This window comes from Gymnoscopelus microlampas, assembly GCF_963454915.1.
Source record: "Gymnoscopelus microlampas genome assembly, chromosome: 2".
Lineage (NCBI taxonomy): Eukaryota > Metazoa > Chordata > Actinopteri > Myctophiformes > Myctophidae > Gymnoscopelus > Gymnoscopelus microlampas.
The window spans coordinates 53,201,760-53,223,471 of record NC_139939.1 but is presented as its reverse complement, the minus strand read 5'-3'; the positions used below and the strand labels follow the sequence as shown (position 1 = coordinate 53,223,471).

At 43.3% G+C, this 21,712-nt stretch overlaps 2 protein-coding genes across 2 annotated transcripts in view; one reads left to right on the top strand and one right to left on the bottom strand.

Annotated features, from left to right (window-relative positions):
• Positions 1–11,405, bottom strand: part of chtf18 (CTF18, chromosome transmission fidelity factor 18 homolog) — a 17,929-nt gene extending 6,524 nt beyond the window's left edge. Inside the window, exons 1-18 of the mRNA XM_084084234.1 lie at positions 11,203–11,405; positions 9,910–10,038; positions 9,270–9,432; positions 8,403–8,592; positions 7,055–7,147; positions 6,650–6,702; positions 6,279–6,417; positions 6,012–6,184; positions 5,636–5,717; positions 5,198–5,295; positions 4,813–4,936; positions 4,545–4,687; positions 3,908–4,001; positions 3,701–3,799; positions 3,270–3,400; positions 2,064–2,178; positions 1,086–1,310; positions 702–851 (exon numbers count right to left, since the gene is read on the bottom strand). Of these exons, the coding sequence (XP_083940360.1) occupies positions 702–851; positions 1,086–1,310; positions 2,064–2,178; positions 3,270–3,400; positions 3,701–3,799; positions 3,908–4,001; positions 4,545–4,687; positions 4,813–4,936; positions 5,198–5,295; positions 5,636–5,717; positions 6,012–6,184; positions 6,279–6,417; positions 6,650–6,702; positions 7,055–7,147; positions 8,403–8,592; positions 9,270–9,432; positions 9,910–10,038; positions 11,203–11,290 (2,289 nt within the window). The 5' untranslated portion in view covers positions 11,291–11,405. The remainder of the gene's footprint in view (positions 1–701; positions 852–1,085; positions 1,311–2,063; positions 2,179–3,269; positions 3,401–3,700; positions 3,800–3,907; positions 4,002–4,544; positions 4,688–4,812; positions 4,937–5,197; positions 5,296–5,635; positions 5,718–6,011; positions 6,185–6,278; positions 6,418–6,649; positions 6,703–7,054; positions 7,148–8,402; positions 8,593–9,269; positions 9,433–9,909; positions 10,039–11,202) is intronic.
• Positions 11,406–15,168: 3,763 nt separating this feature from the next.
• The window catches only part of slc5a10 (solute carrier family 5 member 10), a gene marked incomplete at its 5' end in the record, with an annotated part of 32,258 nt that continues 25,714 nt past the window's right edge, over positions 15,169–21,712 (top strand). Inside the window, 6 exons of the mRNA XM_084085835.1 lie at positions 15,169–15,276; positions 15,566–15,637; positions 15,949–16,053; positions 17,200–17,259; positions 18,043–18,147; positions 18,836–18,941. Coding sequence (XP_083941961.1) covers positions 15,169–15,276; positions 15,566–15,637; positions 15,949–16,053; positions 17,200–17,259; positions 18,043–18,147; positions 18,836–18,941 — 556 coding nt within the window. The remainder of the gene's footprint in view (positions 15,277–15,565; positions 15,638–15,948; positions 16,054–17,199; positions 17,260–18,042; positions 18,148–18,835; positions 18,942–21,712) is intronic.

Genomic DNA, 21,712 nt, shown 5'->3' with positions numbered 1-21,712 from the left:
GGATGCTGTGCTTGATAAAGGCCAAAGCAATTACAAAAAAAGTCTAGATCCGTAATTCATGCAAGATTTTGTTTAGCCTTTAGCCTCTCTGTCCTCTTCTGTGTCTAAGGATGCTATAAACACACTTATACCTGAAGGCTGATTTTCAGAAGAACAAACGCATGCATGCAGACAGTGTTGATTTCATTGACTAAAACTATGAAGAAAAATGTTCAGCGACTACCTTTTTTCACAGACGAAAACTAAATAAAAACTAAGCTACGATGACTAAAACTGAGACTAAATACGTATATTGACTAAAATATATTGACTAAAATCTTAGGGAGGGACAAGTGGAGTAGAGATCCAGTAGAACTAAAAGACAAGTCATTTTATGTTTGGTTGCGCTCGGGTGTTGCGCTCTGAAAATAGCAGATCTACAAGCTCACAACGCGTCGCAGCGCGACGCGTTGTGAGCTTGTAGATCTGCTATTTTCAGCATGCAACCAAATGTAAAATCAGCCATTACGACGCCATCAAAGCACCACCAAAACACATTTTAGTCGACTAAATCAACTGTAGATTTTGTCAACTAAAACTACATAAAAAACTATGACTAAAACTAAATAGAATTTTATTCAAAAGATTATGACTAAAACTGAATCAAAATTTGCTGTCAAAATCAACACTGCATGCAGAGACACACAGGTATTTGTACATACGGGTCGTAGTTTGGGGCAGATGATTTCGAGAAGCAGCGTGAGGATATCGCTGGTCAAGCAGAGCTGGCTGATCCGGCTCCTGATGGATGGTGGGATGTCAGCCAACATGGTGTTAAGTGCGTTCTTGTTGTTTTGAAGACGTGTTAATGCCTGCAGGATGACACAGAGCAGATAAAAAGGTTAGTCTCAGAAATGTTGCGGTGATGTCAACATCCGTTGCCCAAAAATTACCTACAAAGTAAAACCCTTATTGTTAATTTAACTCTGTGAACAAATGTAACCAAATGGACAATTTCGTTACATTTGTACACGCCGAGTTAACACCAAGGATTTTACTGTGTAGCTACATTTTCTCTCGATGTTGTGAGATTGTCCATTACGTACATCGTGTTGGCTGTGGGGGTACATGATACGGGGGACGTGCATGTGGGCGAACAGGAAGTGGAACGTGATGGACAGGAAGGGCAGGTATCGCATCAGGGAGAAGTTCTGGCCATGCATGATCACGTAGTTGACCTGGTCCGAGAAGGACAGCCAGTCCAGAGCGTCACACACGTTGTGCATGTTGGGGTCCCTCAGACGCATGGACAGATAGTTATCAAACAGACCCTGATGGGGACAAGGTCACAGGTCATGGTTAAAATAACAAGACAACAATGGACGCAGGTTGAGAGGAACTTCTTAAAGGTAATTACAGTGTGTTTGAGAATAAATAAAGGTTTGAAATGAAATCAAATACTGTTAAAAAATATATGATAAAATATACTTATTCAAGATATGTTTCAGGGGGTAAAAAATATCCATTCATTTAAAATACAGTTCTTACAATATTATGGCTCACATGCTTTCCAGGTGCTACTGATGTACAGGATAGAAAGATGATTTGTTTGTACGTTTACAATCCGAACCACACTTCAAGATTCCATTAAAAACAAACAGATCATTTTAAATGCTATAAATTCAAATAATTTGGAAAAAATAGTACGAGTTATAATTTGGCATTCTCACAAACAATAAATCTGTTATATACATTTTGTAAATCAGTGGCTGAATAGCTAAATCTGCCCTGCCCCTACATTTACCATATTCAAGGCTGTAGCTGTCAGGAGTGGGAGACGTCCACCTTGGAAAACTCACCTAAGCTCTATGTCCTATATATTAAATCTCGCTAGTGGGGGAGAGGGGTCTGGATATGTTGTATATAAATATCTGAAGTTGTCCCTTTTCTGTTGCCCTTCCTTTAAAAAACAGACATGGCCGTGCATGTGAGTGTGAGTGTGTGTGTGTGTGTGTGTGTGTGTGTGTGTGTGTGTGTGTGTGTGTGTGTGTGTGTGTGTGTGTGTGTGTGTGTGTGTGTGTTACCTGTGTAACCTTGTCGTACTCTCCGTTGGAGGAGGCCAGGAACAGAATGTGCTGAAACCTCTGAGCTCCGCCCCCTTCCCCCTGTCCATCTTCAAACCCCTCCCCTATGCGCTTCCTGAAACACCATGGTTTGGACAATTTAAACAGGTATTTGGGACTTTTTGGGGAATATGTGTGTCCCCGTGCCTCAGTCTGTCTGTGCGTCCCGTGTCCCGTGTCACAGGCATGGGCTTCCCTGGTTGGCAAAACCAACCCATTTGCTTCACAGATCAGCAAAACTTTGAGCTTACATAATAAGATTTGAGCTTATATTGGTACAGTGTGCCACTGTACCAATATAAGTGGAAGATGCTTGTACAATAGGGCTTTCACGACTAGAGATTTTTACTGGTGTGACCCAGTGGTAGTCGACTAATCGAAATTTAAAAAAAAAAGTTTTACCATTGTTTTAATGCCATTACTATTATTATTATCCTGCCTTTATGTTTATGCCGGAAGCGCTTCTGGCACAGCAGCACAGCAGTGTCTCCAAGGATCCTCAAAAGGGGGTTATTGCCCAATAATAGGCTATTATTTGGCATACTTCTGACCCCCTTTTGATAAAAAATAAAGGCAGGAGAATAATAGTAATAGTAATGGGCCATTACTATGGCATTAAAACAATAAAAAAATAAATTAAAAAAATACGACTAGTGGTTATACTAGTCGGTGAAAGCCCTATTGTACAATAGAGCTCCATTAGTTTACAGGGCAAGAGTTAATTCCAGTGTTGTTGCTGGTGAAATGTTATGCTGGACGATGCATAAATGCACGAAACCGTCAGACCGATTGACTAGATATGGGAGACACTAGTGATGCGAGCGAGGCATTGTGCAGCCAGGTCTGTGTCCCTTTTATACCCATATTGTATGGAGCTCCCTGATGTTGTCGTCACTATGTCATCATAGTACTTACGTCATAGTCTAGCCTCTACGTACTATGGAAATGGGCATTGTTTTGGTAAATAGTTTTTGGTAATTGGTAAATTGTTTTAATGTGAAATGACAATAAATCATCTAACATAAAAAAATAATTACATCATGCACATTATACCGAGGGTTAGAAATTAGGTATTTTAAGAACTCCTTACAATTTGCCACACACAGTACAGTTCGTCACTGTTGAAACAATATTTTTTAACAGCAAGACTCCCAGACAGGAACTTACCGTTTTATACGTGGGAGCTGGAAGATTTCCTGCCACAGGTGGAATAAGCCTTTGTTCTGGTCCTTCTGCCCTACAGACATATTCTGGACCATCTTGGCATCAACCCGCCTCTTACCTCGACCATGGAGGAACTACTCGCACACACACACACACACACACACACACACACACACACACACACACACACACACACACACACACACACACACACACACACACACACACACACACACACACACACACACACACACACACACACACACACACACACACATAATGTAACTATACAAAACACGATGTGATTTGAAAATAAATACACATACAGCTCTCAGCTGCAACAAGCCCATCCCCTCCGACAGAAGTCTTCTTTTGGAGTCAACTGACAGACGAGTCACACCACCACCTGTATGTATGTACCCAACTGTGCTCACCTGTAGAGTGTTGATACAGGACCTGATGTCATTGTCTGTCTTCTCACACAGGGCCAGCAGAGTGCCTGTGTCCGTTTTCATCCCCTGCCAACGTGAGATCTGCAAAGATAAACCAATACACAAACAATGAATGAATAATACACGATAAGCAACAAATACAAACAGGATTGCTGGTGTGTGTGTGTGTGTGTGTGTTTACATATTGACCTCTGACAGTCTCTGAGCCAGGCGAGAGGGCTGGGTCTGGGGGAACGTCAGTAGGAAAGCTTGCTGCCTCAGAGGCCTGAGGGCTGGAACATATCTGACAGGACAGACAGCCAATCAGAGGAGAGTTGGAACAATCAAAACGATTAAATTTCCCTCAAATTAGACTGCATTTCAGTTGCCAAGACACACAGCAATTAAGAACGAACAGATTCTGTACACAGGCCCACGGTTCGTATGTGGCAATAATGGTCGTGAATTTAGTTATGCGGTGGTGCTGGAGACATTTTTGAGTTGATTTAAAAAGATAACATAGATCTGAAAGTGAAATTTGAAAGGTTTATTAAATTTAATATCTAGCTAACAGCTTTCACTTGCTGCCCCTGGTAGAAGGGAAATAAGGTTTATTTCACTGGCTTACTGAGGAAGCATTTTTCAGTATTACAGTACAGATGGTCAATGGTATAGTTTGACCTCATATTTATTTGAGCTATAGTATGTTTGCTGTTGAGGCATTTTACATAGGAAGCAATTCATCATGTGAATCTGGAGGAAGATATTCTCGTTCATACCTAGTAGACGGTAAAGCCACTGCATAAAAATCAATGACCAGGTCATTACAGATGAGACATTCTCTTACAGGTCATTACAGATGCAGATGATTGGACGAAGGAGGATAGACTCCTTCTTCTTCTTCTTCTTTCCAGTCTCTGTGCCTGCCTCGCCGGCGCCGCTCTGTCCGTCCTTCCTGCTCAGAGTGGCCAACAGGATATTGATGGCAGCCTGCCCGACGTCAGAGACAGAACATGACGCTGGATTAGAGATGCATTAAGAACCGTATTCCACATTCCAGTTGTAGTTATGTTGCTGTAGAGAGAAGTGTGGTGTAACAAGTTGGCGGGACGTACCGATGGCGCACCGTCGATCTCATCGATGATGAGGCAGTTCGGCCTCTTATCGGTTCCCAAGACCGACTTCATCTGGGTCGCCGTGTCGATGCGCTTCTGGAAGACCTCAGCACTGCGGTCGTCACTGTGGCAACAGCGATGACAATGACAGGAGTGATGTCAGTGTGGAATTCAGTGACAGATACAACACAGTGCAGTGGATCTCAATCTCAAAACATTTACATTTCAAGGGCCCCACAGGTCCATTTGGTTCCATTTGTACACATTTGGAACCCTCGAAAGGGTAGTCCACATCCACTTGAAGGCCAGGTGCAGGACAAACAGTTAAACAAACAGTTCAACACACTGTAACAATGTGGTTGCATTTGAATATCACTTGACTGACCTGGCATTGAGCTCCACTACATTGTACCCAGCATGCTTTGCTATGATGTGGGCCAGAGTGGTCTTCCCCAAGCCTGGAGGACCTGACAACAGCGCCACCTATGGGGAGACAAACAGAGAGGTCTCTTTTATAAAAAACTGTTCTCTGATCTTTGCACGTCATCAAGTCAATCTTGATAAAATGCCCTGAATTGCAATGGTAAGTATAAAACCAGTGGTTCTCAATTTCCCAGAGTTTCGTATGTATTATTAGACCACGGACCCCGATATCTGAGGTGCAGACCTGTAAGTGTCCATTTGGTTCCTAACTATCAATAATTTAGCTGGGGACCCCCTGGAACACCCCCAACGACCCCTGAGGGTCCATGGACACCACTTTGAGAACCACTATAATAAAACCACACTGGCTAAAAAAAAAAACAGTCTGCATACTGTGTACCTTAAATTTGGGGCGCTTATACTGGTCCAGCTCAGCCTCCAGTAGCTCCTCAGTCAGCTGACTCTTGGTCTTGAAGGCAGGGCTGCACGATTATGGCAAAAATGATTATCACCATTATTGTTGACCAATATTGAGATCACGATTATCAGTGGTGGAAAAAGTACTCAAATTCTTTACTTAAGTAAAAGTACCAATACTGCAATATAGAAATACTCTGTTACCAGTAAAAGTCCAGAATTAAAAATTTACTTGAGTAAACTCCATTCACCTGCATGATGGATGTGAACAAAACTGCTGAACCTCACTAGTTGATTTAATTGTCTGAAGCTAAAATCGTGATCTGATTAAAATGGTATTAATTGTGCAGCAGCCCTACGTGAAGGTCTTGGTCTGATTGTCTTGATTGTTGAATTTGTTCTGGAATTTGTTCTGGAATTTGTTCTGGACCACAGGCTGTCTCTCAATGGGAGGAGGGCGGGTCTTCCTCTCTCTTCCAAACACCACAGTGTCCCAGAGCTTCAGCCACTTCAGCAGACAGCGGTTGGTAAACTAAACACACACACACAAACACAATTGATCTCAGGAAAGACTTTGCATTGTATTTACATACAGACAGGGAGACACATACAGCATACACACTCACATCGTCACTGAGCAGCTCTGTGTAATGTCGGGGAGTATATTTGTCCACCCAGAGGAGTCGAGAGACACCTCCCTCCTCTTCACCGTGCTCCTCCTCAGGTTCTCTGATCTCCTGCTCTCCAAGCTCCTGATCCACACCACTGATTAACACACACACACAGCAAAATTAAATCAACAATTCAATTAAATCAAGTGTGAGAACACAATTAAGAAGCAGTCTGTGTATTCGCATTCATTAGAGTGTGTGTGTGTGTGTGTGTGTGTGTGTGTGTGTGTGTGTGTGTGTGTGTGTGTGTGTGTGTGTGTGTGTGTGTGTGTGTGTGTGTGTGTGTGTGCGTGCGCGCGCGCGCACACTCTGTGGAGTTAGGGTACCTTGTGAGTAATTCTGTAAGACGCTCGGATTCCTCAACCAACTGTGCATGTCGCTGTATAAAACAAAAAAACAGAATACAGAAGGCTTAGAACACTTAAAATATCAAATATTATATCTCTCTATATCTCAATGGGATTTGAATGAGGATGGATGAGCACTGATCCTGAAAAATGTCAATCACTCACAAGTCAAAACTCTACAAGATTCACTTGTACAGCGGCATTACAGTATGTGATTCATTAAGCAATGCAATTTCACTGAATCGGCAACAGCCTCAAATATATCGGTGCAATTCTACTGACAACAACCCCTTATACTCTGTCACACATAAACAAAGACAAACAATGAACAGGGTGATGATGGTACAATAAGCTACACACACTAGAAGAAGACTGGTCACTCACCCTCTCTGCCACTTGTTCTCTCAGAACATCAATGGGCACCGCCAGCAGTCCCAGGGCACCCTCGGAATTCGGCACTAGTCTGGATTCCACTACCTGCCAAATCGTGTGGGTTAAAGTTAGAGAGTAGGCATGCTTAAGAACGCACAACTGTATATGGGTGTGTAAAGAGACAACAAATCATAGCTTAAGTCATACTGTGTAGTAGTCTTTTTGGCCACACCTCTTGTAGCTCCATTCGTCATCATTACAGCATTTGTCTAGTTACTGGACAAATGCTGTAATGATGACGAATGGAGCTACAATACTAGACTCTATATTACTAGACTGACTTTAGAATTATGTAGCCTCGTTTGGAGCCTCACCCTCACCTCCCAATGCAGGCTCATCGCCAGCAAAACTGCCCCCCGCGGTCGTGTGTTGAATGGGAAAACATGACACAGCACACAGGCTGACTAAATAAGCGATTTAAACGATTGTTTTAACCCGTCGCTTAAATGTTGCTTTCCGACTATTTTGCGAACATTCGTTTACGTCTCGGACTACCTTTGCGTTTTGGATAAGATGTGCAGAAAAAGATAATGATCGAGGACTTTCTCCGGACCCGACCTACGCTGCCCTACTCTCCTACTCTGCCCTACTCTCTTTCAAAACTGCCCTAAAGATACACCTTCAGGAGGCTGCAATTGGAAAATGGCCCCTGTCTAAGTCCTAACCTAACCTATCCCCACCCCCCCTCTCTCCTTCTTCTTTTGTACATATTTCTCACTCTTCATACCAGTAACCTGTAAACTGATTGTATGACATTCTATAGTAGTTGTGTTTATCTGTCTGTCTCTTATATGTCATCATGATTTGTGTGCGTGGGGAACTAATTTGAAACAAGCTTAGTGCTTTTATGAGTCTTCCAGTTTAGTAGACCTCGTATTGTGAATTTGTACTTCCATGTACTGTTGTTCTCATGTCTTACTAAATAAAGTACATCAATCAATCAATCAATCAAGCAGAACCTCATCTTGGAGCTGATAGGGGAGAGTGAGGTTCCAAACGGGGCTATGCTGCTAGTACTAACTTGTTAGAAACAGTATTTACTACGGTTGGAATACGTAAATAAATACATTTCCAGTACATTTTGGTCATTTTGGCACGAGTGTCAGAGGACACAAATAGAAATAATGTTTAACAGTGTCTAGAGAAGCTGTCAAAAAATATAAATATAATTGAAAAGGTTACATTATAGTATGAATTTACAGTAGGTTCTGTGGGATCCTGCAACGGTAATATGGAAGCCCAGGACTGTTTTGTGTATTGTATGTATTGTATTGTATTGTAATTCTAATAACGTCCTAACCTGTCCCTCCGTATCTTCCTTTTGTCGAAGGTAGATGCGGTTCCCTGAAGAGTCTGTCACGGTGACGTAGTCTCCCTCCAGAGGGGGGCGCTTTAACACATTTTGAGACGCTGGTCGTGCCACAGCAGGTCGCCGGGGAGACTCTGCAATTGTGGCGAAGCCACTTATGTCCAGTACCGGTGGAGCAGACCTGTAAATTAATGAATGAATCAGAATTCTGTTATTTTACACAGTGTGTGTGTGCACAGTTACATGTTCACACTATAAGAGGGAAACAAATCCACTAGTGAATATCAAACATAATGAGGTCACCCCTCCCCTTAGTGTTACCTCACCCATTTTCTTTACATTCTTAGTACCATCACTTTTGTTAACCACTTTAACCCTAGCGTCCCTATTCTGAGTCCAACATTCAGCGAAAATGGATTGATTTGAAAGCTCTAGCTGAAAATAGTCCGGAGAAAAGATTTCATTTGATTTCATTTCATTTTTTCAATTGTCCATCATGAAGTGCAAAAAGGGATAGTTCACCACCAAAATCTCCGGTAGGAGACAACAAAGAGTCTCCTTTGTGTCTCCTACCGGTCCGCTGGTCATAAAATTATTGGCTTAGGAATGCGACAAAAACTAAAAGATATCCATGAATTCAAGTCTCCATGGGGTGACTAATCGATAAAATTATCCCTTTAAGCAATACTGACCCAATTATTCAAGTAAGTTTGGTAATGACAATGGAGAAAACCATTAACAGAACAACTGTCTGTTTATCGAAGTTTAGCCCAAGCTGTCAATAGACAATCACATATATTGATGGCAGTTAGTTATTTGCCAGCTTCACTCTGCACCCCCCCCCCCCCCCCCCCTTACCTGAATAAACGAGAGGTTGCGCGAGGGGTGTCATACTGCTCCGGGGACGATGGGGGGCTGATGTCATCAGTCTGCGACGGGACTGGGATCCCATCGGTCTGTGACGCCACAAAAAGACGCTTGGCCACGCCTGCTTCCTGCTTCTGGCGCTTCGCCTTCGGGGCTGCAGGAGCCAGACAACATAATATATTACACACACAGGTAACATTTGAACATTTTCCAATTCGCCTATCCAACCAGTATGAAACATAAGCATATCGTCAACACTTTCTATGTCCAAAAAACGTGACTTTTCAGGAAATGGAAAAAATAACCTGTGTTCCAATGGATCCAATCCACTGGTTAAATAATTATAAAACCCACAGTCAGACTTTAAACCTGAGGTCCCTATTTTGGCCTTGTCTTTATAGGCGAAAATACTAACATTTTTTCCCCCACATATAGTAAAAATTGCGAATATAGCCAATTTACAAGCTCACAACGCATAACATTTTTAGCATGTGAGCTTGTAGAACTACAATTTTCGCACACGACACATGTATCAAATGGGGCATTAATTTATGAAAGCTAATCTGCCCGACAGCAATGATATGATGATATCCTGTAAGTACTAAGTAAAGTACTTCCAGGGTGAACTTACTATCACCCAGCAAGTGCTCTATGTCCTGAGTATCGTCTTCCTGTTGGCCCCCGGTTGTTGTTGTTGTTGTGGTGGAATCCTGCTTCCGAAAGCCTGACTTCTTCTTGGCATCAGGGCTGACGACAGGGTCTGCAGGAGACACAAAATGTGTGTTTTTACAGGTTTTCCCCTAATAATATCCTATAAATAATAGTCTGTGACAAGCCTCAGAGCCCTGAACAATAATCAAAATGCCAGGTCAACTGTCTATAATCTGTACTGTAAGTACTTGCTCACAACAAGAGCATACACAGTATTTTTCTTTTTGGGGGGAAATCTTTTGCACATTTCCTAGCAAAATCACATACTGTACTGTTTCACTATGTATATACTTTGGCCACCCTGCTACTACATGTAGATTCTGTATGTCCTGGTTGCTAATGTATTCTCCCATTTATATTCTGTAATCTGTATATTTTATTCTGGCTGCAATAGTAATAATATCATTATTATATAGTAATATACCAACTCAATAACACTGGGAAGATGCAATTCCAAATAAAAAATGTTTATGCATAATATTGATACTGATTTCATTCTACATAAGGTTATTTAGAATTTGCATTCATGTGTTCAAGTTCAACGACAAAAACCCAATTAAATCGTTAATCGCAATTATTTGTGACAATTAATCATCACTTAGAATGTCATAATCGTGACAACCCTATAAAGTACTCACCCAATAATTGCCACACAAATTGACAGGTGTGATTAATTACCCCGTACAGTCTGGGGTACTTGGACAATTTGTGTGACCCTGCCCTGACCCCTCTATACGTATGACGTGCTCATTGAAGGAAGTTTACAATCAGTGCTGCTGTGAAGATGTCACCCCGTCGCCTCAATCGTGGTAAAGTGGAGATATTTTTTACTAGATACACGTTTTCTGACGTAACCTTCTTCATATAATAATAGTATAAGTTATAGTATCAACTACTAACAACTTCAATTGTTATACTGTAGGCTTATAACAATTGTTATGCTCTTAAAGGGATTGTTCACCGGCACCCAAATAATTTGACAGCCATGGGGGGGTGTAATCGATAGGAAAAGGTCATTTACTCATTTTGGGGGTGGTCTATCCTTTTAAGAGCTGATCCAAAGTGCAATGAATGATTTGGTACAGAATGAAGCGGAGACGAATCTCTCCACGGAAATGATGGCATAGTTATGGACTATCTGTAATATCATAATGTCAGAAGGATCAGTTCAGTTGATGTGTGTACAGTGTGTAGTACACAGTGTGTAACTCACTGTCCATCTCTGCCATCATCTCCAGCTCATCTGCGTACATCTGATCGAAGTTGTCCTCGATCTCGAACATCTCGTCATATTCATCCATGGTGCCGGTTAATGGAGGAGCTACAGTAATGAATAATACATGTAAGTTCTAACAACGTCTTAAGGCTCTTTTTATAGCGACTTTTATTTATGTCGCGACGCTGTTATAGAACAACAGCAACAAGTTCGCGGCACTTTTTTGTTGTGAAATATTTCTCTTCCGGGTCATGGGAAGCATTCGTCTCCTGATTGGTTGTTGAAGTGTTTTAGAACCCGCCCCAAGCCCTGCCTATTCACGTTCTTCACTAGGAAGAGTGGGCACCTGGAAAGGTGGGCACCGGGATAACTGGGCACTAGGACGAGTGGACACTACTAGGGACATGTGAGCACTTAGGGGTGGAGATAACTGGACACTAGGACGAGTGGGCAACTGAATTAGCACCTGAATGTAGTGCCCACTCGTCCTAGTGCCCAGTTATCCCGGTGCCCACCTTTCTAGGTGCCCACTCATCCAAGGTGCCCAGTTGTCCCTAGTGCTCAGATGGTTTTGATGCCCTCCTGTTACCATTGAGATATACAAAACATCTTAAAGTAAAAATATTCCTCTTCAAATGAGAGTTAAGTAGCTCTATATTCCAATAGGAATCATTGCTATACTGTGTTTGTTCAATAACAGGGGACTCCCCATCTCTCCAGCTCTCTTCAGTATACATTTTAGGTCGGGCTACCAATTTTATCCAATCAGGAGATAGAACTCATCTAAAGGATAAGCAAGGGAGAATGGATGTGATGAAACAAAGAAATGAGCAGACAAAACGGAACTGGAGCATAAGCAGCTAAATGATGCATTTTCTGTTTACTACAGAGATGCAGAGAGACTGAGAGACACCTGTTACTGAACAACTACTCAAGCAATGATTAGGCCTACAATTGGAATATAGCCCAGAGTTTTAACTTTTTAACAATAAATGTTTTGTTTTACCAAAAAATATATAACTTACACTTACAGCACCTTAAACCCCTTAAAGTCACACGAAACCACATCAACATGCCTCATCTAACATGCTGTTCTCACTTTGATTTTGTCATTTAGGTCCCTTATTGTGCTGTAATCCTTGTTGTCTGCATTGATCTGAAAAGGTGAGTTCATTGTCAATAATTGTTTCCAGATATTTAAAGTTGGTGACCTGCTACAGGTCACCAACCTGTCACTGCTGTAGCACCTCTAGCAACTGCTATGACAATTTGGGCAAGGTGTCAGCCTGTTCAGACACCATCAACTTCCATTATAAAAGAAAGTTAATATTTCAAAACGTATACAATATATGTGAGAAATATGGTATAGTGGAGGTACTTCCATGGCCTGAGAAATGTGGTGCTGATTGGCCCAGCGGTTTGCAAGATTAGCTAAAAAGAACATTGACGGTAGATCAGGGGTGAAGGACCCCCTAGCTGAGACAGAGATGAAGCAGGACCCCCTCTATATTGCATAAAATTGTGTTTCAGATTAAACGTTTTTTTGTTTACTTGGTCTGCTCTTTTTTTCCCTCTACACCTATACCTCTTTACCAAAAATAGCCGATCTACAAGCCCACAACGCCTCGCAGGTGTGGGCTTGTAGATCGGCTTGTAGATCGGCTATTTTTGGCTAGAGTTCACCTTGTAGATCGGCTTGTAGATCGGCTATTTTTGGCTAAAGTTCACCTCAGAAAAGGGATGGGGGTTCAAGTGGTCACGGTAAAAAGATAATCACACAAAGATTTGGCAGACCCTCTGTAGTAACTCTGAGGACCCCCTAGACCCCCCCTGTTGAAGACCCATGCGGTAGATACTGTACCAGGTGGATAGACAAAAAGTGATGTTCATCTCTACATATTCTTCATAAAAGGTAAAAAACTACGCATGGCTGTTAGGCTATATCAGAATCAGAATCACAACTTTATTGTCACATCACAGGTTTACAGCTGTAAAGAAGTGGGTCAAATTCGTTTTTGTGTAAGATCATTGATTATTCAATGAACAGATCATTTCATCGATCATTGATCTTGAAAGAACAGACACTGCCCAATAGTGGAAGCCTGCTGTAATAATAATAATAAAAAAGATATGGATCAGCATGCATGCATATAATTTATTCCATAGTATTAAGAATCATTGTTGTCATAAATGTCCTTGCAGCATCCATTAATGTTTTTCAGCCTTTGGCTCATGTTTGATCTTATCGGCGTGTACAGTATGCATGCTGCATGTGACGCGTGTAAGCGCATGTAAGCGTTGTGTGTGCAGGGCAGGCGCATGTGGGTGTTTGTGCATGTGTGTGTGTGATTAATGGTGATGTGTGTGACGTCATAGTGTCTCCAGCCATCTGCTCCCTATAGCAGACAAACACCGGCCACGCCAGGTTGTGTGTGGCACGGTGTTATTTTCACATCAGGTGGCACTAATGCCTTTCCACACACACACACACACACACACACACACACACACACACACACACACACACACACACACACACACACACACACACACACACACACACACACACACACACACACACACACACACACACACACACACACACACACACACTTAATTTCAAATTGTCTCTCAATGAAATGCTATGTATTTAAGCCGTTCTCAGGGTGACCGCTGATCATAAAGTGACCACTGATCAAAAAGGTGTTAATGTCGTCACACACACTCACACATCAGCTGTCTTAGATCTCACTATTAAACTGACTCCTGAACACTCTGTTTAAAACGGAATAGGAGTTTGTGTGTTCAGGTGCTAATGATTAGAAAGTTGTCAGCACCAATGATTGACCATTTGTGTGTATGTGTGTGTGTGTGTGTGTGTGTGTGTGTGTGTGTGTGTGTGTGTGTGTGTGTGTGTGTGTGTGTGTGTGTGTGTGTGTGTGTGTGTGTGTGTGTGTGTGTGTGTGTGTGTGTGTGTGTGTGTGTGTGTGTGTGGGAGGGGGGGCGTGTGTGTGGCCGTGTGTGTGTGCATGTGTGCGCATATGCACGCATGGATGTGGACTCTGGTCCATATTAGCATCTGTTGTACTCACAGTCTCACACACACTCCATTATCACCTAGCAGAGTGTGTGTGTCAGCGTTGCAGGTCCCACATTAAGCTGATGTGTTTAATCATTTCACTTCAAGGAAAGGACTGTCCTCCACACACACGCACACACACACACACGCACGCACGCACGCACGCACGCACGCACGCACGCACGCACGCACGCACGCACGCACGCACGCACGCACGCACGCACGCACGCACGCACGCACGCACGCACGCACGCACGCACGCACGCACACACACACACACACACACACACACACACACACACACACACACACACACACACACACACACACACACACACACACACACACACACACACACACACACGCCTCAACTTTCGCTCAGCAGTGGGGTCAGCTGGCGTGAACCGTTAGTGAACCGGTCATTCACTAAGGGCTGATGTGTCTCAGTGTGCGTTTGAGTGTTTAAGTGTGTCCGCTGGCGCTGTCAGGTGTTTTTGGGGGGGTTTCAGGGATAACGCTCGCATGTGATCCTTCTCAAGGCTTCTGGGACGCTCCAGCCGTGTTGTTGCAGCAGTCCGTTGTGGAGTAGCGTGCAGAGCTTGGTGGAGAGACACTTTTTTGGAGTCTGGAGTCTCTTCTAGACATTTCTATTATTCTTGGTTGTTAAAAAGTGCATCTCTGGGTTTGCTAGATTACACCTAGTGTGTGCTAATTTGTTGTTCCTGTATACAGGTTGTTTAACGGGTAGAACCAACAGAGGTGTGTGCATGTGTGATCAGGAGGATAGGGTGATTTAACAAGCAAACTGTGAGCTTTTGGGGTCTTCAAAGTTCCTGGGTAAAGCTTATAACTGGTGGGCCACTGCACCCGTGCATCAGCTGAGGATGTCTAATTCCACAGCCACCTTCTACGCCCTGTCCCAGTCCTTCAGCGTCTCTGACATTATCGTCATAGCAACTTACTTTCTACTCAACCTCGCTGTCGGCATCTGGGTAAGACTCACTGGTGCTGATTTAACTTCCAAGAGTGAGACTCTTGGAGCTAAATGAACACTGAGGATTTTACTGTAAGCGTTTGTTTGCATGTGTTCTCATGTTTTGCGCGCGCGTGTGTGTGTGTGTGTGTGTGTGTGTGTGTGTGTGTGTGTGTGTGTGTGTGTGTGTGTGTGTGTGTGTGTGTGTGTGTGTGTGTGTGTGTGTGTGTGTGTGTGTGTGTGTGTGTGTGTGTGTGTGTGTGTGTGTGTGTGTGTGTGTGTGTGTGTGTGTGACTCTTCTCTTTCAGTCATCATGCAGGGTGAGCAGGAACACATTGAGTGGATACTTCCTGGCTGGACGGGACATGGCCTGGTGGCCGGTGAGATGTGTGTGTGTGTGTGTGAGAGAGAGAGAGAGAGAGAGAGAGATGGGACGTGGCCGGTGAGAGAGAGAGTGTGTGTGAGAAAGAGAGAGAGAGAGATAGACGTGGCCTGGTGGCCGGTGAGAGAGAGAGAGCGAGAGAGAAAGAATAATGTATCATGTAGTAAGGGTCAAGGTGCATTGTTGTCTTTCAATGTGTAATATTTGTAATGTGTGTGTGTGTGTGTGTGCGCGCGCGTGTGTGTGTGTGTGTGTGTGTGTGTGTGTGTGTGTGTGTGTGTGTGTGTGTGTGTGTGTGTACATGCATAGATTGGGGCATCTCTGTTTGCCAGCTCAGAGGGCTCAGGTCTGTTCATTGGGTTGGCTGGGACTGGAGCCGCTGGAGGCATTGCTGTGGCAGGGTTCGAATGGAATGTGAGCCCACACCACACCACACCACACCACACCACACCACACCACACCACACCACACCCACACCCACACACACCCTCGTGTGTAATGATTATGTGTAATTAGTTTACAGTATGTCATCAACGCCTCCTCTGTTACACAGCATTGTATTGACAGTAATGTGTGGAATGCAGCCAGGCTATAGCCTGCTCACACATTAACCTGGTTTAATTGTTAGTTTAAGATGGAAACGTGAAGATGGCCGACAAGATTTAACACATACAAACTGTGAATAATAACATTATTTTATCCTTTAGACCAGCAAAAACATATCATTCAACTACCAGCATTACAATACAAAGATACACCTGACAGCTCTGAGATGATTGGTTCAAGTTACATCCCTGGTGTGTGAACAGTTGTAATATAAGTATCAAGCAGCAGAGGGCAGTCACATTACTTTGTTGAAGCTTTATTCCAGGACATGTAGGCTACTATTAATTCAAGTTCAGTTACATGCTTCTGTTGATAAGTGAGCGTTCAAGCGCTCAAAGAATAATTCCTGCACAGCTACATTATATGCACTTTTCACTGCAGGCATTTTGATGGGTGAACAGTCAAAACACAACTGAAGATAATAACATTAATTGTGTGGGTGTGTTTCATTTAAGCGTTGCTGCATCCTTGCATTGGCATCTCCGCAATTTATATTAGCAGTTCGCAGCAGGGGGCACCAGCAAAGCTTCATAATTGACAAGTACAGTGTGTCAGTTTGACAGCAGGCCTTTTGATGGGTAAACAGAGCTGGTGGTAAAAATGTTCATTTTGGGTGTGTTTAAAGCTGTTGAGAGAGACTTGTGCGTTGAACCAACATTCTCCCAACAGCTGGCAAAGCACTTTAAAGCATTTTATGGTTTGTACAGCATCTCCCTCATTTTCCCCTGCAGAACGCTGAAGGGGAAAATGTTTAGCAATTCAGGCTTATAAAAGCATATTGCTATTTACAGCCATGAGGTAATTTATACACTATAAATGAGACTTTGTAATGATTTGTATTTTTTTTGTATAGTTGAAGAGTTCATAAGCATAGTGCAAGTCAGGCCAATCAGAATGCTTGGCCTGAACCCATGCAGTGACTGATTGGTGAAATTTCTCTCCTTGTTCTCTCAGGCTACCTACGTCTTACTGGCACTGGCCTGGGTGTTTGTTCCTGTCTATGTGTCCTCAGGGGTTGGTCTCTCTCTCTCTCACACTCTCACACACACACTCTCACACACACACACACACACACACACACACACACACACACACACACACACACACACACACACACACACACACACACACACACACACACACACACACACACACACACACACACACACACACACTGGGGTGTGTGTCTACTTGTTAAGGCTAGTTCATCAGGTACTAAATCTATGTGCCAAGCAACACTCTCACTCAATCATTCCCCGCCTATAGGAAATTCCACAATAGGGTGTCACACCACGAACGGACACACGCACACGCACACGCACACGCACACGCACACGCACACACACTCACACATCTTGCAATAACAATAGCACTGTATTATAGAACACTATAACAGGATCTCTTTGAGGTTTTTTCCCCGAACCACAATCGGCTGATTAGTGCACCAGGAAACAAGCTGGAGATCAGACACTCTCATGTTACCATGTAACGCTTAAGTTGCAACTAAGCTTGGGTTTCTTGGCCGACTGTGGTTCACAAATAGGTCATCACACACTCCGTACCTTGTGAGGTGCAGAGTGTGCAATGAAAATAATAAAAAATAAAGTGTGCAAATAAGTCGAAACAAAAAAAGGTAATAAGTATGAAGCACTTTTGCTACTTTTAATCTGCAAACAGGTGTAGACGTAGACAGGCGTTTCGGCACAAAGCCTTCTTTCATCGTGACAGACCAGTCTGGTCTTAGGTACGGTGTGGTATCTGACTAATGTTTTTGTCTGTGGTGAAATGTACTGTCAGATCGTAACCATGCCAGAGTACCTGGGACGTCGGTTTGGGGGAGAGAGGATCCGTACCTACCTGTCTGTCCTCTCATTGCTGCTGTCTGTCTTCACCAAGATATCAGTAAGACGACCCCCCCCCCCCCCCCCCCCACACACACACACACACACACCCCTCACTCATTTTAAAACTGCAATCCGGAACTTATTTTAATGAATAAAACATTATTTGAATAACGTTTGAATGTGGTTGGAGGTGGTCTCCCTCCCCTATGACCCTGGTGTTGCCGGGTAGGACATGTAGACCTACTGCTTGACAAGTAGTATTGTCTGAAGCTCATAAGTGCGATTTCTTCTCTGCCAGGGATTCCATCTTGGAAATCTGTGGTCAAAGTCACAAAACATACATTCAATTCCTCCTCATTTACTACGTGTACTGAAGCGGAATACACAGGACCACAATGGAAACAAGCCCTTAGGGTCTTTTGTGTTATCCTTTTAGCATCATTGTATAACCGTACCACTGTACTGTTTGCAAATGTTAATAAAGTATTCAATCAGTAATATAGTAATCAATCAAAAAATGGCAACTGGTTGGCGGAGGCATATATTCTAGTTCTTTTTAACTTCTCAATAGAATCCACTCTCAGTTAAATTAACACTCAAGGATTTTACAGGGTAGAGGTTTCAAGATCAAGGAAGAAGAACATGAAATTCCCTGCAGCCATTTACTGTATCATGAACACAGACAGTCATGTTTTCCTGGCAACACCATCACAGTGATATCGGAAGTGTTGTGTTTTTTATTCCAGACTGACTTGTATTCTGGAGCTCTGTTTGTCCAGGTCTGTCTGGGTTGGAACCTCTACCTGTCCACTGTTCTCATGCTGGTGGTCACTGCTCTCTACACTATAGCAGGTACTGTACAAATGCACGCACATGAAGAAAACAACAAGAACCACGGGTTAACTTATGCCTTTAGATCATACATGGGTAACTGGAGGCCCCGTGCGGCCCCCACCTTCACTTAATGCGACCCGCAGGTTATCGGAATACTGATATATTATTGATTTCAGCTGTTACAATTCCAAACATGCAAACATGACCCGCTTTAATTACTTCAGTCTATATTAGTAATGACTAGTATTAAAATTCTATTGTCTTTTTTTATGTCCAATGTATTTGTATTTCAGTTAACATAAGTATAACTAAATGCACTTGAAATTAAATAAAAATGTAACTTTTCGGGATTCCAACTCAAAAGTAGAAAAAATAGCCGATCTACAAGCTCAAAACGCATCGCAGTGCGACATAGAATGGCGAAAAGAGTTAAAATACAGAGAGACAGTATATGCAATGTGGCCCTCTGGAGTGAGTGTGGAAATATAGTGGCCCTCTCCATCATCAAAGTTGCTCACCGCTGATATAACTGGTAGATAAAGATAGCAATATGAACTATATAAAGTTCAAGTTGTGCGTGTCTGTGGCAGGCGGACAGAATATGTCCAAATATGGACATTGTGGTACAGGTGTAGACGTAGACAGGCGTTTCGGCATAAAGCCCTTTTCCAGTGTGACAGACCAGTCTGCTCTAATAGGTACGGTGTGGTTTCTGACTAATTGTTTGTCTGTGGTGAAATGTTCTCAGATCGTAACCACGCCAGAGTACCTGTAGACGTCGGTTTGGGGGAGAGAGGATCCCACAAACCAAGATTTATATAGACTGTCAAATGTGTATTTATTCTCTCCGCCAGGAGAGTTTTGTTTTCACTTTCTAAATATGACACACCGATTGGTCAAGCCTCACGTGACACGTGACAATACGGTGAAATACTGTGATCTGATTGGCTAGTGACGCATAGCGGCCTATAAATACATGGCGTCACTTTGACAGTGTCTGCGCCACTGTCAAAGTGAGGTAAGACAGGAACCATCACGAAATGGCTGAGAAATGGTGGATACTGTAACAATTAGATAGGATACATAATTGGACAGATAGGACAGATAGGACACTTATATAGACAGGAGGGATATGACACTTACACAGACAGGACGGATAGGACACTTATACAGACAGGAGGGATAGGACACTTATACAGACAGGAGGGATAGGACACTTATACAGACAGGACGGATAGGACACTTATACAGACAGGACGGATTGAACACTTACACAGACAGGACGGATAGGACACTTACATAGACAGGACGGATAGGACACTTATACAGACAGGAGGGATAGGACACTTACACAGACAGGACGGAAGAGGACACTTACACAGACACGACGGATAGGACACTTACATAGACAGGACGGATAGCGGCTAGGTAAGACAGGAACCATCACGAAATGGCTGAGAAATGGTGGATACTGTAACAATTAGATAGGATACATAATTGGACAGATAGGACAGATAGGACACTTATATAGACAGGAGGGACATGACACTTACACAGACAGGACGGATAGGACACTTATACAAACAGGACGGATAGGACACTTATACAGACATGACGGATAGGACACTTACACAGACAGAAGGGATAGGACACTTACATAGACAGGACGGATAGGACACTTATACAGACAGGAGGAAGAGGACACTTACACAGACAGGACGGATAGGACACTTACATAGACAGGACGGATAGCGGCCTATAAATACATGTGTCACTTTGAAAGAGTCATAAGCCAGATTCCAATACCGAAAATCTCGGCCACTCGCTCACTCCCACTCGGTCACTCCGACTTCGAACCGGAAGTAGTCGCGGTCCAATTGTTCATGTGCGTCTTAGAGGAGGCGAGTGATGTCGAGTGGAGGAGGCGAGGAGGCTCTCCACTTCCGCATTGAGCGAGTGTACATCAAGTGTATCCTCGACCACTCTCAACAGCTCGTCCGCGGCAGACTTCCGCATCACGTGTACACTCAAAGGATCGGACTACAAATTTTGGACATGGACTAAAACCACCAATAGGGACAAACTGTAATTACTTAAGCCCCGCCCCCTCTGTCTGGCCATTGGCTGGGCTTTAAACAGCCATTATTCCAGTTTGCAGCATGCTACCAAGTACAAATTTGGTAAGTGGACTCAGACCACCAATAGGGACGAACTCAAATGAGTTAAGCCCCGCCCCAAAGGCACCGCTTCCTTCACACAGGGTGTGATTTTTGTTAGAATTAGAACATAAGAAGTAGAACATTCCTAGAAGTAGAACATTCCCAACATTCCCAACACAAGTCTGCTGGCGGAGAGTTGTGCTCCGAGGAGCACTTTTTCTAGTTCTACTTGTACTCAACCTTGTAGAACATAGTCTAAATGAATTCTCTCACACTCTATAGTGCTCATTTAGATTTGACTGCAGCTGTCAATCTAATAGCTGACTTCCCCCATGGATTCCGAATATGGGTATGCCAGCTTGAATCGACCGGTGGATTATGAACAAATACGGACACACCTGATGTCTGCATAAGTGTCTGATGTCACATGCCCATATATGTATGTACCGGTATACATCCACAACGGCAGCGCAAATCTGCAACGTGGAGCTCGCTCAGTGAGAAAGAGACACAGAGAGAGGGAGAGGGAGGTAGGGAGCCTATTTCACCAACGCAGCATAACCCAGCCAATGCTGGGTAGAAAAAGAAAACTGAACACACTGATCGCCGTGTCGTTTCACAATGCACTGA